Source organism: Pipra filicauda, unplaced genomic scaffold (assembly GCF_003945595.2).
Source record: "Pipra filicauda isolate LSUMZ 115617 unplaced genomic scaffold, ASM394559v2 scaffold101_size5749837_pilon, whole genome shotgun sequence".
NCBI lineage: Eukaryota > Metazoa > Chordata > Aves > Passeriformes > Pipridae > Pipra > Pipra filicauda.
The window spans coordinates 336,757-355,812 of NW_024103452.1; the positions used below are offsets into that span (position 1 = coordinate 336,757).

At 39.4% G+C, this 19,056-nt stretch overlaps 1 protein-coding gene across 3 annotated transcripts; it reads right to left on the reverse strand.

Annotated features, from left to right (window-relative positions):
• Positions 1 to 90: 90 nt before the first annotated feature.
• On the reverse strand, positions 91 to 17,623 carry BLOC1S5 (biogenesis of lysosomal organelles complex 1 subunit 5). 3 transcript variants are annotated; one of them, XM_027745067.2, is made up of 6 exons: positions 17,402 to 17,623; positions 17,003 to 17,099; positions 11,970 to 12,052; positions 9,743 to 9,872; positions 6,134 to 6,192; positions 91 to 2,161 (listed from the first exon to the last, which is right to left on the reverse strand). In XM_027745067.2, the coding sequence occupies exons 1-6, from the start codon at positions 17,414 to 17,416 to the stop codon at positions 1,982 to 1,984; spliced, it is 564 nt and encodes a 187-aa protein (XP_027600868.2). In that variant the 5' UTR covers positions 17,417 to 17,623; the 3' UTR covers positions 91 to 1,981. The 3 variants fall into 3 exon arrangements, with proteins under 3 accessions (XP_027600868.2, XP_027600867.2, XP_039242489.1); XM_027745066.2 differs by lacking the exons at positions 17,003 to 17,099; positions 17,402 to 17,623 and adding an exon at positions 13,142 to 13,333; XM_039386555.1 differs by lacking the exons at positions 91 to 2,161; positions 17,003 to 17,099; positions 17,402 to 17,623 and adding exons at positions 2,170 to 3,513; positions 13,142 to 13,333.
• Between the last annotated feature and the right edge of the window lie 1,433 nt (positions 17,624 to 19,056).

A 19,056-nucleotide genomic window follows, 5' to 3' on the forward strand; every position in this document is an offset into this window, starting at 1 on the left:
AATTCCTCAGCATAAAACATTCTAAAAGAAGAACACATCTTCAGTGTTAGTACTTAGACGCTTTCCAAAAAATCAGGACCACACAGCTCGGAAGGTTTTGGAAATACCACTTTATTTTCTAGTGAATATCCAACTTGTAACACTTGCATCATTGCTTAAGAGCCTTCAAGTTGATGAAATACTAGAATCCAGTGCACAGTTAATTAGATATCTAAATCTCAATAAAAATTATCAGTGCAAAAATAAAAATGAATTCAGTATGCAGTTAAATGCATTTTGTTACAAAGGTATTTGAGCTTTGAGCACATATACATCAAATAATCTGGTAAGAGAGAAGCCACTTCCAATCTCTGCTCCAAATGAAAATTATTCCACACCTGATTCTAAAGAGAGGCAAAACCTAACTTTTTCTTTTTAAATGAAAACTCTGAGCTTAGTTACAACATTCATCATGGGTACATAAGCTGAGAAATACTACAGAAGTCACCTTCTATTCAGATAGGAGCTGTTCTAAAAGAGGCTTTCCTATTTTTCATGTGTGGGATACCTTTGAGACATCTATGTTTTTTCCATCCACAACAGAGAATTAACAACATTCCAGCATGCCCCAGTGTCGGCAAGTCCTCTTTTCAGTCCAGACACACGATGATGATTGATGAAGCTGTTGGGCCTACAGTAGCAGGCAGAGCAGCTTGGCAGGAATTCAGTGTTATTGAAAGAAATCTCAAATACTTATTCCATCTCCTCTACTAACTTTAATCACACTATCAACATGCTGCCAGAAGCAGAGCCTTGACACCAAGCCATAATCTTATACAAGCAACCATTGTTGGTATATTACTGCTGCAATATAGGTAAAGCGTAAATTCTGTTTATTTTTGCCTGTTTCCATTCTACATTGGACACCAGCTAAATTATGGAAAGATATTTCCTGTACTAACGGTTAGCTTGCAGCAAATTTCATTAAGGTACTAAGTCTCATTTTCCTTGGTTAATGAACTGATTAAGTTAACTTCTTCAGTTACATTGCTGTAAACTGCAAGTTTCAAATAAAACGAGTTTCATGTATCCTGTAAGAGTAAGAAAGCAGATCAGTACTACAGGCATTTTACCACTAATCTGCTTGTTTGTTGTGTTGATAAAGAAACAAAAAGCTTACCTCAATTGCTTCATAAAGTTCTGACAAGCTTATCCTAAGTAAACCAACAGCATGATAAATATTTAAGGTAAATACTGTACTAGCTACAAAGGTAATACAAGGACCGATATGCTTTTCATGATTACTTTTGAGCTTGTTTTGGCTTTGCTTAGAATAGTAAAGCTTAAAAAGAGAGGCCTGAGACAATTACATGATGAAAAAAAAAGAAATTGTTGTCCAAGCTTACTTAGCCATTTTTATGCTAGCAAAACCCATTCGAATCACAACTCTATTTCATAATACTGAACACACAACCCAAAAGTTTGAATTACAATTGGATTTAAAACTCTGTTGAGATCTTTCACTGCTAAAACTTCAAAGTAAAATATTCCATAAGACAAGTTTATTTTCTTGAAATCTACAAGCAGGATATATAGTTTTCCCAGTGAATTCTCAACTATGGCTGGAACCTACTAACCTACTTTTTAGGAAAGGGCTGTGGTTGCACACTGGGATAGTTAATATTACATTAGTCTCTGTTTTCCTAAATGATATGATACTCTGCTGATGGAAGAGAATTCTAGTTTGCAACTCCCTGAGCTGATGTAGTCACAAAATTTTCATTTCCACTTCCCAACAAAGAAATACTGGCATTCCACCTGCCCTGAACCAAACAAGCAGAGATAGGCACTTAAGTTGAAAGTATGCAAACCTTTTCTTCCCATACCAAGCCTGTAGAGGAAATTCTCCTTTTTCTTATCTGTTTCAGCTTTCCAAAAGAACCTCAATTTAAGTCAGAATAAACTGAGTAATGGCACAAATCTATCATTATTAAAAAAGGTCTTAAAAAGAAACATATTTGGCCAGTTCCTTCTCCATCTCAGAATACTGCTCTTTGAGGCGCTCCATAGCTTTTCTGTGCTCTTCATCCACCTCTGCACGTTGGTTCTGCTGTTCTTTCATAAATTCCTCCCAGAGGGCGACGCATTTCTCTTCTCGAGCCATCACCTTATCTGCCTGAAGCTGAGAGGAGGAAAATGTGAAGTTTTAACAGTCATTTCCATGTTAAAACAGGAGGTTTAATGAGGGCTACATAATTTTAAACTATCAGAGAAACTGGAAACTAGCAAGAAAACATAGGGAAAGGTGAGACTAAAAAGAAAACATCTATTTTTTTATAGTCAATCCAAAACAAGTGGTAAAATGTCTGCAATACTATTAACGTAACAGCATTAGCAATGATAGCTTTTCTATGTTATTTCTATAAAATATAACAACACAGATACTAAATGTTTTGAAACTGGCAGCTAGTGTTTCTGTTTTAGCCAGCTAGCTCTCACTGTGATTAATGTCTTCCTTTATAAATAAGTTATTTTTTCCCTCATACTTTCTTACTGCTTGGCTTCTGGTAAGTCTGATTCCTTTCACTCTCTTATCTTGAAAAAAAAATACTAAAAAATGTCTAGATATCCAGAAAGAGAAATAATACACACATCCAATGCACATGTCATAATGCAATGTACTTCTGTGGATTGCTTGCATGCAGTATTAACAGTCTGGCCTCCTTATATTATAGGTGCAGAAGCGAAAATAAATCTAGGCAGGTGTTCTTACATTTGCTCCATCTTCCAGCAAAGGAAAGGATTAAATTTTTTTTTCTTTTACCCCCCTCTCCTTTTCGGTCTACCAACAATGACTGTTTACTACGTACAGTACTTCTGTGTAGGAATAAACACTATCATGCAGCTTTAATAGATATATGGCATTTTTGTCAACTGAAGGCACTGAGAATCCATTTATGTGTTCTTAAACACCCTCTCTGTTGTTCTTCAAGGTCACATATCATGGGCTAAATACACCAGTTTTGCAGTGCAGCATTTTATGCACTTCAACAACATTATACCAAGATCCATTTTGTTTGCAGCACTTGCAGTAACAGCTACTAACAAAACTAATAGTTTGACTAGTGCGCTACTTTGTATTCAACAGGCTTTGAAACGCTGGTGTTTCGCACACTTTTTGACATGATTACAGAGCACCTACCCAAACTACACTTCATCTAGACTAACTCTCACAATAGGAATAGTTTGCAAGGAACATGGAACTGATGTTGCTACTTTCTACCTTCATTTTCCACTGCACCATTTCTACCCAAGAATATAAAATGATTTGCCTGGTAAAACAGCCTAAGACATTTCTAGAACATGAAAAATAAAATTAAGATATGCTTGCGCAAGCAAGTAAGAATGATAAGAAATACCAAGTAAAAGACATTAAGGACTTGAATACTGTTTTCACTCTCCCATCTCAGCAATGACGTGGAAAACCGCATGGCAGAAGCTCAGTGCACATCCTGAGCACTGCAGCTCTCCTTCATAGAAAACAAATTCAAATCCAGTTGTTGTCAGCAGCACCTCCAGATCATTAATACTTACTGCTGCCAAGTGGGTATGTTTGTGGGTGTGAGACAGTCACAATCTTAAAACCAATATTCTTATTTGTACCAGACAAATAGCTGTGCAAACAAGCAAATATAATAAAGCGTGATGCTTAAAGGATGAGTGCCTTAGGATACAGGTCTTTCAATCAAAGAACATGTTGCAGTGTAAAACTGCTGGTTTAGAAGTTAAAGAATCCACACAGGAGAGACCTATGAATGCTATTGCTGTGGGATAATCTTCAATGAGCACTTAGTCTTGTTAAGCATGACAGAGCAATGAGAGAGACATCCAACCAAAGACAGGTTCCTCCTTTGCCCACATCCAACTGCAAGACCCAAGCTGCCACAGACACCATCCCTGAAGCTAAGGGTACTAAAAGGCTTCCCTCATCCAAGCCTTCTCTGCTCTCTTGTGACAGCTGCTACCATAGTACAGCCTTTTGTTTAGCAGAGTGTCACTAAGAGTCTCTTGAGAACCAGGCTCCAATGCAGGACACGCAACTACTTTCACTGACGCCTGTGGCTGTGCTACAGCCACAAAAAATTCAGTTTCTCAGCACAAAAAAGACAACTTCCACACTGTAGCTCTGCAATTACCCATCAGGTCTTCCCAATATATATTGTGCTATCTTACCACAGTGCTCTCCACTACTACCACATCCTCTTCATATCCAGCACTATTAACTTCACACTTTATTCAACTGACTATGACACACAGGAGGAAAAACTAATGAATCAAGACACTATGTAAAAAAATACTGTGTTCTAACTGCAGCATAGCTAGAAAGTATAGAGGTCCATATCTCTCTTGTTATATGTGCCCTTGACAGTCATGAAAAATCTTTAAAATACAAAGGTTTTCAAGATGTACAGACAACTTGGCATGGATTTGTCTTGGTTAAGTCAAAAATCACTTTCAAAGAGCAAAAACAGTTTCCAAAAGTAGCATAATTAGTGATCTGCAGAGGCAATACTGAGTGTATTTTATACTACCAACTCATAATTTCCAAACTTATAGATTTAGAAAAGGTTTGTTTTCTGGAAAACAAACCATGTAGAATTTGATAGTATGCCTTCTTTCAATGACACTCACAGATTCACATATTACTTTACATCCTAAGTGAGACTGTGGTAGGGGCAACATAATTTCCGTTTTGTTACTTGGCCAGTAGCTGAAAAGAACTGCAAGAAAAAGATAATTAGTAAAGTAAATAATCTTAAAATTCATCCTATTCAGCAGAAATTGAATTAATTTCACTGAGGGCTGCTAATACTAATAACTTGACACTACATTCTACCAAAATCCCATTATTTTTTCAGAACACACGATTTCAGAAAAGTAAGGAAAAAGTATTTCTCCTCAAGTGGTTGCACTACAATGACAACTTTTATCTATAATTTTAAAAGAATGTTACTACTCACATTTGAAAGTTTCAAGCCAAAAAGTCTTACTATACTGGCTTAAAGAAATGCTACAAATCCTGAATAGCTATTACTATTCCTCCACTACATATTAAAAAACCAAAGAGTGGAAACATAGTTAATATTTTTAAAAAAGAATAGTCATAATTCTTACTGAGTGTTCATTTTATAAGTTATAAACTTTTTATTAAAGTTTTACTTCAAACAAACAGTAGCCGAACTGTAAGAATTTCCTATTTAACCTCTCTACCAGTATCTACACCAGTGTTAGACACAAGCAAACTTTGTCAGGGTTCAGCAGTGTGCTGTTTGCACAGTACCAGTATTCAATTGCAACCGAACTGCCCATCTTCATCGCTTGCAAAAAGGAAAGAAAAACATGATTATCAGCTTACATACATCAATGCACGGACTGTTTTGCTTGATGGCCACAGAAACGTCTTCAGTTTTTCTGGACTAAATTATTATAAATAGCATTTTGCAAGTTAAGAGATAACCCAGGAACACAATAACGAAGCGGTAATGGGAAAACATGAAACTAATTTCTTGTATAATTTTCCAACTTCTAGATTCAGAGCACATGTATTTCAAATAAGCAAAATGTAGCCAACTGAAAAGGTTCCAATGATTCGCATGTTCCTATAATATAGCCCTTCATTAAATAACCCATCCACAAGTGAAAAACACACTTCCTTTTCAACAAGCAATATATATAAAGCAATATATATAATATGGTCAATGTTCTCAGCTAACTAGGAAAGATTTACATTTCCATTCTGGTAGGTTAGTAGGTGTTTTTTGTTCCACAGAAAATAAGGGCTTTTTTATATTTAAGCTTTCCCTGTATGTGACAAATGTTATAGTCTGAGTTAGGAGGGAAAATAAAGTGAAGGAAATAAAAAAAATAGTTTCCATACATCAGGAGATTGTAGGAAGACTTAGCTAGATCCATCTGCAGTGTGCATTTTGTAAGTGCAGAAATCACCCCAGAAGAAGTTTTACTGCAAGTATATACAGTATAGGAAAACATGTTTTTAAGTTTTGCTATACTGAAGGCAGATGAACTTGCTGTGAAGCACGAGACTCCGACTTAGATCACACTATAAAATTGTATCCATCCACCCTTCTTTTACCTTTCTCACTTCACTCTCTTTCTCTTGGAGTCTGTGGATCATGTTGTTGGCAGCTTGCACTGAAACAACAAATTGCAGTAGATCAGTCTGCTGTTCTAAATCAAAGAAACTTGCCTGAAAGGGATTTAGAAGATGTGAGATTATTACAAATCAAAGATTATTTTCCACTGTGCCACTTAACTCTGCACAAGAGTAGTCAGTACTTGCAAAAAATGCTTTACACTTACAACTGTAAGTAGGCTTATCACCGAGTTTAACCTTTGAGCGTTCTAGAAGCCAAAATGAGAAAAGCAGCTAGGTCCTCTTGGGTCCATACTCCCTAGTGTGGCTGATGAGCTAGAGTGCACTACTCAGCACCTCAGAAGACATCAAAAAACACTCTTAAGTCAGTAAGTAGAAACAGGTGACCAAGCTCTATGTTTTACTTGGTTCAGTTTTTTTCTTATTTTTTCCCCATCAACTGTAAAAAGTGATGTAGCATAGACTTTACATGGAGAACATCTTTATGCTGGAGCCAGCCTCTTCTCTCATGAGACTAAGCCTGGGAAAACTCAATGGAAATAGGAACTGTATTCCTATGCTCTTTTTCTTCCTAACTTATTTAACACTTAATTAATGCAGATTTAAATAAACTAATTTCCCCAAAGCAGTCACTTCGCCCACTAACACAATCTGGCATTGAGAAATACCTTACTTATTTATCACCATCTTGAAGCTGGTGACTTTCCAAAACAGGAGGCAGGCTCCTGCCACCCTGAGGACTTCCAGTTACAGAACAGGTTCACTGCCCACATAGCTGATAAGGAGCTGGGAGCACTGTAAATTGGAGCATCTGGTGGCTGAGCCTGAGCTGCTCAGGACCACTAGAAGAGAGTGGCAAGTGACAGCTGTAGCAGACTCCCTATGGCAGGGGACAGAGGCTCCCCACCTTTCAATATGTTTTGTCATCTAGGGAGGTTTGCTGCTTGCCAGGGGCTCACATTTGGGATGTTATAAGTTTGGACTATTACCCCTGGTGCTCTTCCATGTAGACAACAGTGGTACTGCAAGGGTGACCTGAGAAATAACAGGAATGACTATAAGGATCTCAGGACAGTGGTCAAAGGCATGGGAGTCCAGATAATGATCACCCCAACCTTCCTTTTGAGGGGAACTAGGTGGATTTTTGGGGTTAACAGCTGGTTGCACAGTTGGTGTTGGCAGCTGGAGTTTGGTTTCTATATCCTTGTGACCCATTCTGAGCATCAGCAGATGCTTGGAAGAGATGGGATCCACCTGACTAAACCGGGTAAAAGTACCTTTGCCAGAAGGCTGGCCAACCTGGTAGGGACAGCTTTAAACTAGAAATGACAGGCAAAGGAGTGATTCACAAAAAAAAAAAGTAAAGAGGCTGGGGACACGGTAGGTTTGAGATGATGGTAACAAGGATCACCTCCTCCAAGCTCAAGAAAGGTCCATCCCAACAAGCATGGATGTTTCCTGCAGTAGGAGGTCTGCATGGATGACCGAGGAGTTCCTGACTAAATTCAAACTTAAAAAGGAAGTGTATAGGAGGTGGAAGTAGGGGCAAGTCACACAGCAGTAGAGAGTTGCTGTCTTATCGAGCAGAGACAGCATGAAGAAAGTAAAAGCTGATTGGGAGTCGAATTTGGTGAGAGGTACAAAAGATAGCAAGAAAGGATTCTATAAGTATGTAGCAGCAAAAGGAAAACTGGGGAAAATTGCAGGCCTTCTGCTGAATGGGGTAGGGGAGCTGGTGACAAAGAACATGGAAAAGGCCAAGGTACTCAATGCCTTCTTTGCCTTAGTCTTTACCATAAAGACCAGCCTTGAGGAATCCCAGGCTTCTGAAACCAGAGGGAAAGTCTAGAGCAAAGCAGACTTACCGTCTGTGAAGGAGCACCAGGTTAGGAGGCACTTAAACTGGAAATGGTTGTGCTGCCATTCAGAGGGACCTTGTGCAACAGGAGAATTGGGCTGACAGGAATTTTAATGAAGTTCAACAAAGGGAAATGTCAAGTACTGCATCTGGGAAGGAATAATCTCAGGTAGCAAGGCATAACAAGGGCCAACAACACAGGCCGCACCTGAGGTAGTCTGTCTACTTCTAGGCTCTCCAGTAAACACAGATTAATTTACTGGAGTAAGTCCAGCACATGGCCAAAAAAATGATTAAGGACTGGAGTATCTTTTGTATGAGGTAAGGCTGAGAGAGTTGGGACTCTCTCTGTTCTGTGTGGAGAAAAGAAGGCCCAGGGGAGAATGTGAATAAATATCTGAATGGAATGAAGATGAGGGAGCCAGACTCTTCTCGGTAGTGCTCACTGGCAGGACAAGAGGCAGTGAGCACAAAATCAAATACATTTTGTGGATTTCAAATTAACACAAGAAAACACTTTTTTCTGTGACGGTAGTCAAACACTGGGACAGGAACAGGTCGCCCAGAGTGGCTGTGGAGTCTCCACCTGTAAAGGTATTAAAAATGCAATGGGACAAAGTCCTGGCTCTAGCTGCTGCTGCTTGAGCAGGCAGGAGGCTTAAAAACATGACCTCCTGAGGTCCCTTCCCACCTCAACCATTCTGTGATTGTATTACTAAAGATGTACTGCACAGCTGATTCCTTAGAAAGACAGGAAGCAGCATCACAGGTTCACTCCAGTCAGATGGTATTAGAACATACGTCTTATTTGCATGACTAAATTTAAAATTTAAAATACTTCCCTGCAATTGTTTCATGTGTATAGTATCATCTAGCATTTGTTATTCTGCATATGCCAGATGCCGTATAAGTAAGTTATAAGAAATCAAATGCTTATACAACATGCCACACATAAAACATAACACAACCTACACTGGCAAGTTCCAACTGCATAAATTTGGCAGCTAAAGCTATGTACCCACACTCTCTTGGAAACTCTTTTTAAGAAGCCATCCTGCCGAATGAGTAAGAAAAAAAAAAGATACTGAAAAATTAGTACAAAAAATTTTAAATTTTCTTTTAAAATCTGAGCAATAAAAAAATATATTATTGTAATGATGAAACTAAGATTAGCATGCAATTACTCCTATTTCACTATTTGTGACTAAGTTGATGATGATGAAATAATAATAATAATAATAATAATAATAACAACAATAAATTTCACAGCTATACAGCAGCAGGTTTTGTTTTAAATCTTGGGGGACAGTATTATGCGCTCCTGTGGGAAAATTAAGAAACTTGAAGGTCACACCACAACATGCTTGCAACAAACTGAAAAAAACCCCTGAAATTTCAGAAAACTGAAATTTTGTCCATGGCTTTGGTCAACATGGAGCACTATTTCCAAGTGAGTAGCAAACAACTGAGCTGAAACAGCTTCTACTTAAATCAACAAAAATCTTTAATGTAACCTTAGCAAGAGCTGTGTGGCTGGACTGATACGTATCAAAAAACATCCCTGCTGTTTCCCTTTTAAAATTTCACAGAAATGAGAAAAAAGCACGTAAATAGTAGAAAATTATCCAACTATGATAAGTTTTCTACGAATTTTCTACATTTTGAATTCAAACTACTTAAATTACTCCTCAAAATGATGCAACAAGAGAAATAAGAAGCAATGTGCTTACATCTCTTGAATGTTTCATTCAAATTGTCATGCATTGCCTGCTCACACTTAGGAAGAACATGTTCATTCGTTTCAAAGATTGTATTCTTTAGATTTTCAAGTACTCGCAGTTCTCGGAGGCCACGTTTTTCCTGCCAGAAAAACGAAAGAAAATGAGTGGCTAACAAGGAATTCCACTTTACAAAATAAAGATGGTTTCCCAGTTGATAAACTAATAGCTTCATCCCAAAAAACTATACTATTGTCTATTAAAGAGTTACTCTACTTATTTAGCATGATTAATAAAACTGTTTTGCGAAAAAGAAGAGCAATGTTCCATTCTTCACACTAAAATACAGGAATTCTTTGAATGACCCTTCTGGTCTTTGTGAAAAAAGTCAGTACTGACTAGCTAAAACACTGTGTGGAAAAATGTGCCATTTTGTAAAGAGGATTTACCGCATATCAAAAACAACTGAGAGTAAGAAAACTTGAAAACACTGCACTTTTATAACTCAATTGTTACCGAAAGATAACAGCAGTGATTCTGCTTGCTTGATGTCTGACCCACACTTAGCATGGGAAGAGATTAAAACAATCCAAGTAAAATTGTTTTAACTGAAGTAAAGCAATGAAATCAAGACTAAAAAATAATATAATACAGCTGACTAAAGAAGCAGCCCTTCTTCTGGATCACTGCTGATCATGATTAATTACAAGAACAACAAGATCTTGCTTTACTGTTTACATTTAAAAAAATAATCTTTTTTCTGAAGCTATAGCACTACTTCCACTCTGAATTTCACCAACACTTTCCTTTAGATGACTACTCTAGGTAAACAAAAAATACTGTATCCTATGAAGTGGGCAACTGGATATCAACATATCTGTTTTAAAATTTCAGAAACCGAGGCACAGACAAGTAAAACCACTTTATTAAACAGGCTCCAGATTTCCTGAATGCAAATCTACATTCTTTACACACTAGGTGCTCATCATTGAAAGAATAAGCATATGTCCTACTACAACCAAAAAATAGCTGATATCTCAAAGTTACAAACAAGTGTAATTTTTTGAAAAAATTCTAAGTTGCAAAGATTTATACAATCCTCTGCTTTGCTATTTCCACCCCTAAAAGTAAAAACCAGTAACTGAATTTCAATAAAAGATCTAAGAATATATTAAATTTGTCTAAGAAACAGAACAAGACTTCAGGTGCAATGAGAGAAATATATTAATTATAATTATAAAGATATGAGTTCTAATTTTGTAATTGAGCTTAAAATTTTCCTTCCTATGGAATGCCACATACAATTACTTACTGTACTCTAAATCTTACTTAGGGAAGGCAGAGAAAATAAATAATTTCTTATGACTCTCAAGCCCATGCGTTACAGATCTGATGAGAGTTTATTTCATGCATGTATTTTGCTAAACCAGTAGAGACAAAAAAGACCTGCTTCAAATATAAGCTACAATCTGGGATGAGGTGGGAAGACATTCTTAATGTCATTCAAATCAGGTTTGCTTGCTGGAAGCTTGAGGTGTAGCTGCATTTTCAGGATTGATTTTAATTTTAAATTCCACACTCTGTAAGAACGAAAATCTACTCAGAAACAGCCTTTTGTTGACATAAGATTTGACTTCTCTAAACTTTTGCTGCCATCTTGTGGAAACCAAATTATACTTTCCAAGGAAAGCTGTATATAAACACTTTTGCACCTTCAATACTTAAGCCTTATTTGCAGCCAATCAGACAAAAGTCATTCAATTTTTAATGATTTTCTTACTTTGTATAAAGTGTTTCTCTTCCAGTAATATTACTTTCTTTTGTGTAACAAATATTAAAGCAAAATAAAACTACAGCTGTGCTCGTTGAATCCAGCCTGATGCATAAAGCAGTTTCTCAGTCAGATGTAAACCTACACTGGCCAACAATACTTTCCTTGAACCAATCGGACTTCTCTAAGATGTCAGGATTTCATAATTGTCTAACATCAGTGTTCCTGCCAGTCTTTTGCAGGAAAAGAAATTATGTCCCTTTTGAAACTTTCAAAAGAAAAAGGCCTAAATTACTGCCTTGTTTACTAAAGATGCAGATGTATACTTCAAGTGTGTTATTTTGGAAAAAAACCAACACGTCAAGTTCTTCTGACGAAACTTATGTACATACTGAGATCTCTAAGGAGATGCTAAGACTGTTGAAAGTATCAGACTACGACAGCATCCAGTAAGATACAAATACTTACTTCAAATTCTTTAACAAAGTAACGTATTTCTCCCTGAATTACTGGTCTGTGATCCAGGAGTCTTGAATAGATTTCCCCAACATCTAGAATATTAACGAAAGCCAGAATTTTAGTTTTTCTCTCACTCCTACACCAGGCTACACAACACACGGTAGCACATCATACCTCAGTTTGAAGAAGGACAACAAAATACATACAAAACCAAAAGAGCATCAGAACAGTGTTTATTGGGTAACCTATCTATTCAGCAAATCACCAACCTAGATGAAATGCAATGAATCAGTATTCCAGATCCCAAAGACACCTTTCTGGGAAGGCTGAACGTTCTCCTCTGTGCCTCAGCACCCTTTGTTTCAATCCTCTTTCTCATCAGTACAAGCTTCTGTATCTGATTGTTGATAGTGGTAAAAGAACAGAACTAAACGCTGCAGTTTAATAGAGATTTACATACTAAGGCGTGGGAGTTTTCTGCTGCAAGAGAAGCAAAACGCTCCCTACACAGGAAAACTGTCAGCATTTTCTTGTATTCCAGGGCCACAGACTTGAAATTTAAGTCTTGAAAAAGAGTATTTACAATATAAGTGCGTGTGCAAATCAGGCTCGTCTGTCACAGAGAAAGAAAAAGCCCGTTAAATCGAAAACCAGTGTGAGAGTACAGCAAATAAAGACTATTTCAAGAAATATACAGCGTAACGCCAACAAACGCTTTAAACTGGCACAGCCATGTAAAGGATGTCTTCCTGCCCCACCTGTTTGGACCTGCCTAGAGGCTCTCCCTCGCTACTGTATCCACCTGTTTGTTCAACATCCCGATTCTCACCCCGTTCAAAAAAGGTGCAGAACGGTTATTCCAAATCTGGGTAATTACGTGATTGCAGTAAATAAAGCACAGGCTAAACCACTCCCCAGTCCGAACGCTCCTGTGCGCAGATGAACCAGGGCAAGACTCGGGGCTCCAAAGTAGGAGCTTCCCAGAAAACTTCACACGCCGGCGGCAGGGCCTCGGTGGCAGACTCAGTTTCCCAGAAGAACGCCTTGTTTCAAACTCCGAGAGGTGAAAGCCAGCAGGTGTCCAGCTTTAAACCTCAGAGCGTGTCACGGAGCCCCGGGGGGCTGGAAGGCGGCCGAAGGGGGGCTGCTGACGCCGCGGCGACACCCCGCCCGCTCCTTACCCTTTATGATGGCCTGAATAGGGGAGCCGGCGGCCGGCGCCTCCCGCCTCCTGTCGCCGTGCGGCGGGGCCGCCGCGGTGCTGCGGCCGGGGGACGCGGGGCCAGCCCCGCTCATGGCGCTCGGCGGCCCCGGGGCAGCGCGGCGGGACCAGCGCGGCGGGACCTGCCCGGCCCCGGCCCTGCCCGGCCCGCAGAGCTTCCGCAGGGCCCCGGTGCCGCGGCGTGAGGTCATCGCGGCGCGCCCGCCGCGCTGCGGTACCGCCCCCAAACACACCCCGAACACACCCGGGATTTTGGTGATTTGGTGGGTGTTGTTTTAGGAGAAGGGCACGAGTCTGGAAAAGGGGAGCGGAGCTGGTGAAGGGTCTGGAGCGCATGTCCTGTGAGGGGCGGCTGAGGGAGCTGGGGTTGTTTAGCCTGGAGAGAAGGAGGCTTAGGGGGGACCTTATCGCTCTCTACAGCTACCTGAAAGGAGGGTGTAGCCAGGCAACCAGCGACAGGACGAGAGGAAAAGGCCTCAAGGTGCGCCAGGGGAGGTTCAGGTTGGACAACAGGAGGAATTTCTTCACTGAAGGGGTGGTTCAACATTAGAACGAGCTGCCCAGGGAGGTGGTGGAGTCACCATGCCCAGAGGTGTTTAAGGAAAGACTGGACTTGGCACTCAGTGCCATGGTCTAGTTGATAGGGTGGTGTCCAGTCATAGGTTGGACTTGATGATCTCAGAGATCTTTTCCAATCTAATTGATTCTGTGATTCAGATAATGTAGTAAGAGACGTGCGTTCAGGAAACCCACTTGCCTTCTGCGTGTAGCAAACACGAGTAACAACGGCTGAAAAGAACTGCTGAAAGAAAAAAATAAGAGCAGCAGTCTTTTACAACTATACAAAAAAAGGGCAAAAATTATGTAAAGTCCCTATACATTTCTTTTAAAACTATTTGAGAGTACAAAAGAGGCTCCTAGTACAAGAGAGACATGGAGCTCCTGGAGCAAGTCCAGCAGAGAGCTACGAAGTCGACCGGTGGACTGGAGCATCTCTCTTATGAGGACAGGGTGAGGAAACAGGGCTTGTACAGCCTTGAAAAGAAATGACTGAGAGGGGACCTCATTAGTGTCTATAAGTATCTGAAGGGAAGGTGTCAAGAAGACAGACCCAGGCTCATCTTGGTGGTGCCAAGCAATAGGACAAGAGGCAACAGGTAGAAACGGATGCACGGGAAGTTCCACCTGAATATGAGGAAGAACTTTACTGAGTGGGTGACCTAGCTCTGGAACAGATTGCCCAGAGAAGTTGTGGACTCTCCCTCACCGGAGATATTCAAGAACTGTCTGGACGCAATCCTGTGCCCTGTGCTCTAGGATGGCCCTGACTGAGCAGGGAGGTTGGAGCAAATGACCCACTGTAGTCCCTTTCAAACTGACCCCATTCTGTGACTCTGACAGCACCAGAATATTTTCAATATATCTCCCCCCTGACAGCCTCCCCCCTTATAAATTACAGTATATTAACTTCTGCTTGTGACTTTTCATGCCACATAAACTCAATACTTTTAGAATAGGTTGATCCTAGTCAGGCCATTGCATCTACTGTTTGTTTCTTCTTTTATACATTTTTTTTTAAATTTGCAATACACACCACACAGTGTCATTGCAATGAAGAAAGAACTGGACTACAAATTCTGCTACAGCTGCTGCAGCTTCGGTGTCCTGACCTGGAATACCACAAAGGAGCCAGTTTAGCTGTAGCAATTACTAGTTTATTCGTAAAAAACAGGAGCAATATATATTTCTTTTTTAGAAATTAGTTCTGCCTATGTTCTACTCTCCATAGCTTTTATGTGGAGGAGCAATTGTGTGGCTGAGAAAAAAAAAGAGACTTTTTAAAGCTATTACAACTGACACAAAAAATGATCCTATTATGAATTTTGTGTCCCATCGTCAAAGCTCAGAAACTGTTCACTGAAATTACTATACAGGTTTTTCTGACAAAACCTGTAATCTTCTAAACATGGGTTAAAAATGAGTGAATTGATTTTGTTGAAACTATCTACTCCAAAGTCAGTCAAAATACAGCTAGAATCTGTTTAAATAACAAAATGCATCTCACACTGGAAGTGTTCAATACTTAACTAACATTATTACTAAATTCAGTATAAATACATAATCTAAAAGTCTTTCACTCCTTCGCTGTTTCGTAGTCTGTAAATATTAATTAGACAATTAGCACACAAAGAATTATTTAAAAAATAGTTCCCTTCCACATTTTTTTTCACTTGCAACCTATAGATTAGTATTTATATTTTCCCATAAATATAAGCATATAAAGCACATAAGCAACTGACAATCACCATTAGATTACACTAGTGCTCATATATTAATAATATCTGTAGGATATTCCAGCTTGCTCCATCATCACTCATAATTTGGGGTAGAATTGTTGAAATGTTAATTTTATCCCTTTCCTCTGCCTAGCTGCCATCCTTTTGTAGTGTCTCTCTCAGACAAGTTATTTCCCCCTCTAAGCCCTATGCTCCAGCTTTTTATTTGTTAAGGAGGAAATCCTGTAGTTAAGGGGCTTTGCAACTACTGCATTTCTAGGAAACAGTTCTTACATCATGAATAATGTCAGGTTTGGCATTATGGGAATGAAACAAGGGCAAATCCTGTGACAAACAGCTGCATTGGTTTCTAGGACTACTGTCCTGAAACCATTCCTCCTTTGTTTGAATAGTTGTGTTTTTTAAAAAATATGCTTTATTGTTGCATTTATGTCTGTTTTTTTGTCCCCCCCCACCCGCTTACTCCCACTGCCCCATCAAGCTTATTTTCAAAACATATTCAAAAAAATTAAGGAGGACTTAAAGAGGTGATGGCTATAAAAAGACAATACTTGTGGAGCCCCTAACCTGTCAGTTTGTAGAAAGCAGTCATCAAGTCACAAAAATATGGAAATAGCTATGGCTTGGAGCATGAAAATCAACATATGTAGTCATCATGTATTTTTTTGGAAGATAGGCTAAACAACCTCTGTCACTTTTGCCGTGCAATGGAACCCACTTTCTCTTTTAGGGATCACCCTGCCACTTCGCATTAGCGTTAGCAGCACTCTGAATTGCAAAATCTTCAGATGAACGTGCCGAGTCCTGTCATTTTCCCCACAGGCTGTCTAGCAATGATAATCCACTAAAGTATTATTTCATCCAAGTGGCGGTGTCCGAGTCAAATGCCGGCAACAGGCAGGGAAACCCAAACCTGTTGAGGCAGACATCTGCCCAGATGGGAGGAATTGGAGCGACGGCCCTTAAGAGGGCGAGGCGGGGGACATACTTTGCGCCAGCAGAATAAGTCCATGGGCTGCACCCGTGATGGGAGACCAAGACCACGATCATGATGGCTGGAAGTTTGCGGGCTGCGATGCCAATGCTGGCCAAAGCAGGCCCGGGGCTGCGCTGTTTGGAGGAGTGCCTTGTCAGATTAGCCGTGCGGCTACTGTATTTGATGCTCAACCTGTATGGACAGGCCTGCCAGGCAAAAACTGCTCAGGCAGATGATGCTAGGGAGGACAAAAATTATCCACCGCAAGACTAAGAAGACAGATGACACCCAGCAGGAACAGCAAGCCAAATCTGCAGAATCCACAATGCAGCTGGCTAGCCCGGGGCTACCTGCCTCTTTGAAGAGGAATAGACATCACCTACGAGCTGTCAAATTAGATCACCAGCCTGAAAATGCTGAAAGAGATTTAGTTCCTCCAACAGAGGAGGGAAAGTTTAATAGATGAAAATTTTCCTAAAGGGGCCAAGGTAGTGTGGGAGGGGAAAGGGGAATCCTTCAGATGCAGCAACAATGAAAAATTACTCACCTCCTGCCTGCCTGTAGAGTGGGAGATGGGATGCGTGGTGTTCCGTGGCAGCTGCGGTGGCTGTAGTCACTACCAGCATGGAAAATAAAGGCCACGCCTGCAGGAATGTGCACAGAGTAGCAACAACTAATGCTTGCTGCAAAATCAATCCCCCTCCCAAATCTGTGGTATCTTTATATAATCGCCCTGGAGCTGGGCTCTGAAGTACTATAAATTTAACATTCAAGACATGCAGCAGTAGGGTACAAAGACCCAGTCTCGATCTGAAAGCTTGGAGCAGCAAGAGGTGCATGATGGCATTTCCTCTCACATTTCTTTTGCAATAAAATTCAAGCACAAAAATCCCCCCCCACATAATACAATTCAATTTTGATAAATCAAAAAAAAAAGTAGGATTACCAAGTGAGTAAGCATGTGCTCAGGTGTATGGTGAATATGAAACCTGGTGTTTCCATCAGGGACAGCAGCAGCATGATCCAATTATAGATGCAAAGAAGAAATACTGCTCCTAGGGGGAAAATATTAAATGTAGCAATCCATTAAGCAGCTGCATCATTGCAATTACACTTTGAAGTTAAAGACTGTGAAACACACCAAAGATTAAAAGAAGTGATAAAATTAAAAACCAAAAGGGAAAAAAACCCCAACAAATAGGCCTACTGATCCCTCTTCCTAGCAAAAAAAATCAAAAAAAGTTAGAAAAAATTACATACTAGGTTCTGCATACACATACAATAAGAAAATCAATTCATGGCTATTTCAAGCAAATTTACTTGGAGAAAAATCTACTCCCAATTTCAGCATTCATGTAGCAGACAACCCACAAATCACCTGCACAGATGCAAACAGATCAGAAAGAATATGAACCAGACTTTTGAATAGAAGAGCTTACATTGAATTTCTTGATGATTTTACAGTCCTATTCCTTTATTTCCATCTTTCTCAGCTAGTATCTTTTTACATACTTTGTTCCAAATCAACAGTACTGACAAGCAGATTTTTGATCGTCTGTTGTCTTTTAACTGAGAAAAAAGATACCCAAGTTCTACTGCCTCTTCATCTATAATGTTACTTGGGTGCATTTAATGGACAAAAGCACTTCTGAGTCACATTTTCATATGAAATAGTTAATATAAGGGAGTGTCTTATTTGAATTGCAAAGTACATCTATATTACACCTTACTCAGAGCCTCAGTTCCCTGTAATAACTCAGGATCCACACCCACACTGAAGAGTCTAGATTAGTCTTCCATCAGCTATAAGTGAAATTAATGTAAGTGTGTGTAAGAGAGAAAGAAACTAATGCTGAAGAATTATTTAATAAAAATACTCTGATGAGCTGTAACACCTATTAGGAAGTTTAAGATGTACCTCACAAAAAGAGGCTCCCTATTTCTAGGCCTATGTGCTTCCAAAGATTCAGACAATAGTACGAAATTCCTGGGAGAAAGGCTACTCAATTTAAAAATATGTTGAAGAGGGTGGAGTGGGTTTAGAAAAGGATTACAAAATAAAAAATATTAGAAATATGTGAAAATATCACCCCTTACAGGCAAACAACTAAGATGTTAGCTAGTAGACTTCACTGGCAAAAGTTACACATAGAATCTCTAGCAATTTAATAGTTGCAAACCTCCCGAAAGCAAGTACTTACTGTGATTGATTGGACTGTTTGATTGGACTGTTTTAATTTTAAACTAGAAGTAGTATCTCCTAACATGTTTTCTCTGTATAAAAAATATAATGCCAACCTGGTAGGTAAATCAACAGGAACTTGAAAGAAAACATGTTGTACAGTTAAGTTATCATAAATAATTTCTGTACAGTTTTGCTGATGAAAAGCCTATACTTTGGTCCATTTGAATGGTCAGAATTTCTTAGTACCCATGTCTAAACTGGAACTATTGGGTTTTTTTGTTCAGAGTAATCTTTCCAAATTTCTTATTTCTACTCACTCTTTTCTAATCCCATATGAAACCTGAATTTTCTTGTAAGTCACTGTTGCTCAGTTATAAGCCTCAGAGCAATAAATACCCCTATAGACTTCAGAAGTC

Excerpts from the sequence above, each read along its gene's own strand:
- BLOC1S5 (XM_027745066.2), bottom strand. The coding sequence starts at position 13,256 with ATGAGCGGGGCTGGCCCCGCGTCCCCCGGCCGCAGCACCGCGGCGGCC. Across the intron at positions 9,873-11,969 it reads ACTTTGTTAAAGAATTTGAA|GAAAAACGTGGCCTCCGAGA; the intron begins GTAAGTATTTGT and ends TTTTTCTGGCAG. Across the intron at positions 6,193-9,742 it reads GAATGAAACATTCAAGAGAT|TGCAAGCTGCCAACAACATG; the intron begins GTAAGCACATTG and ends TTGTTGTTTCAG.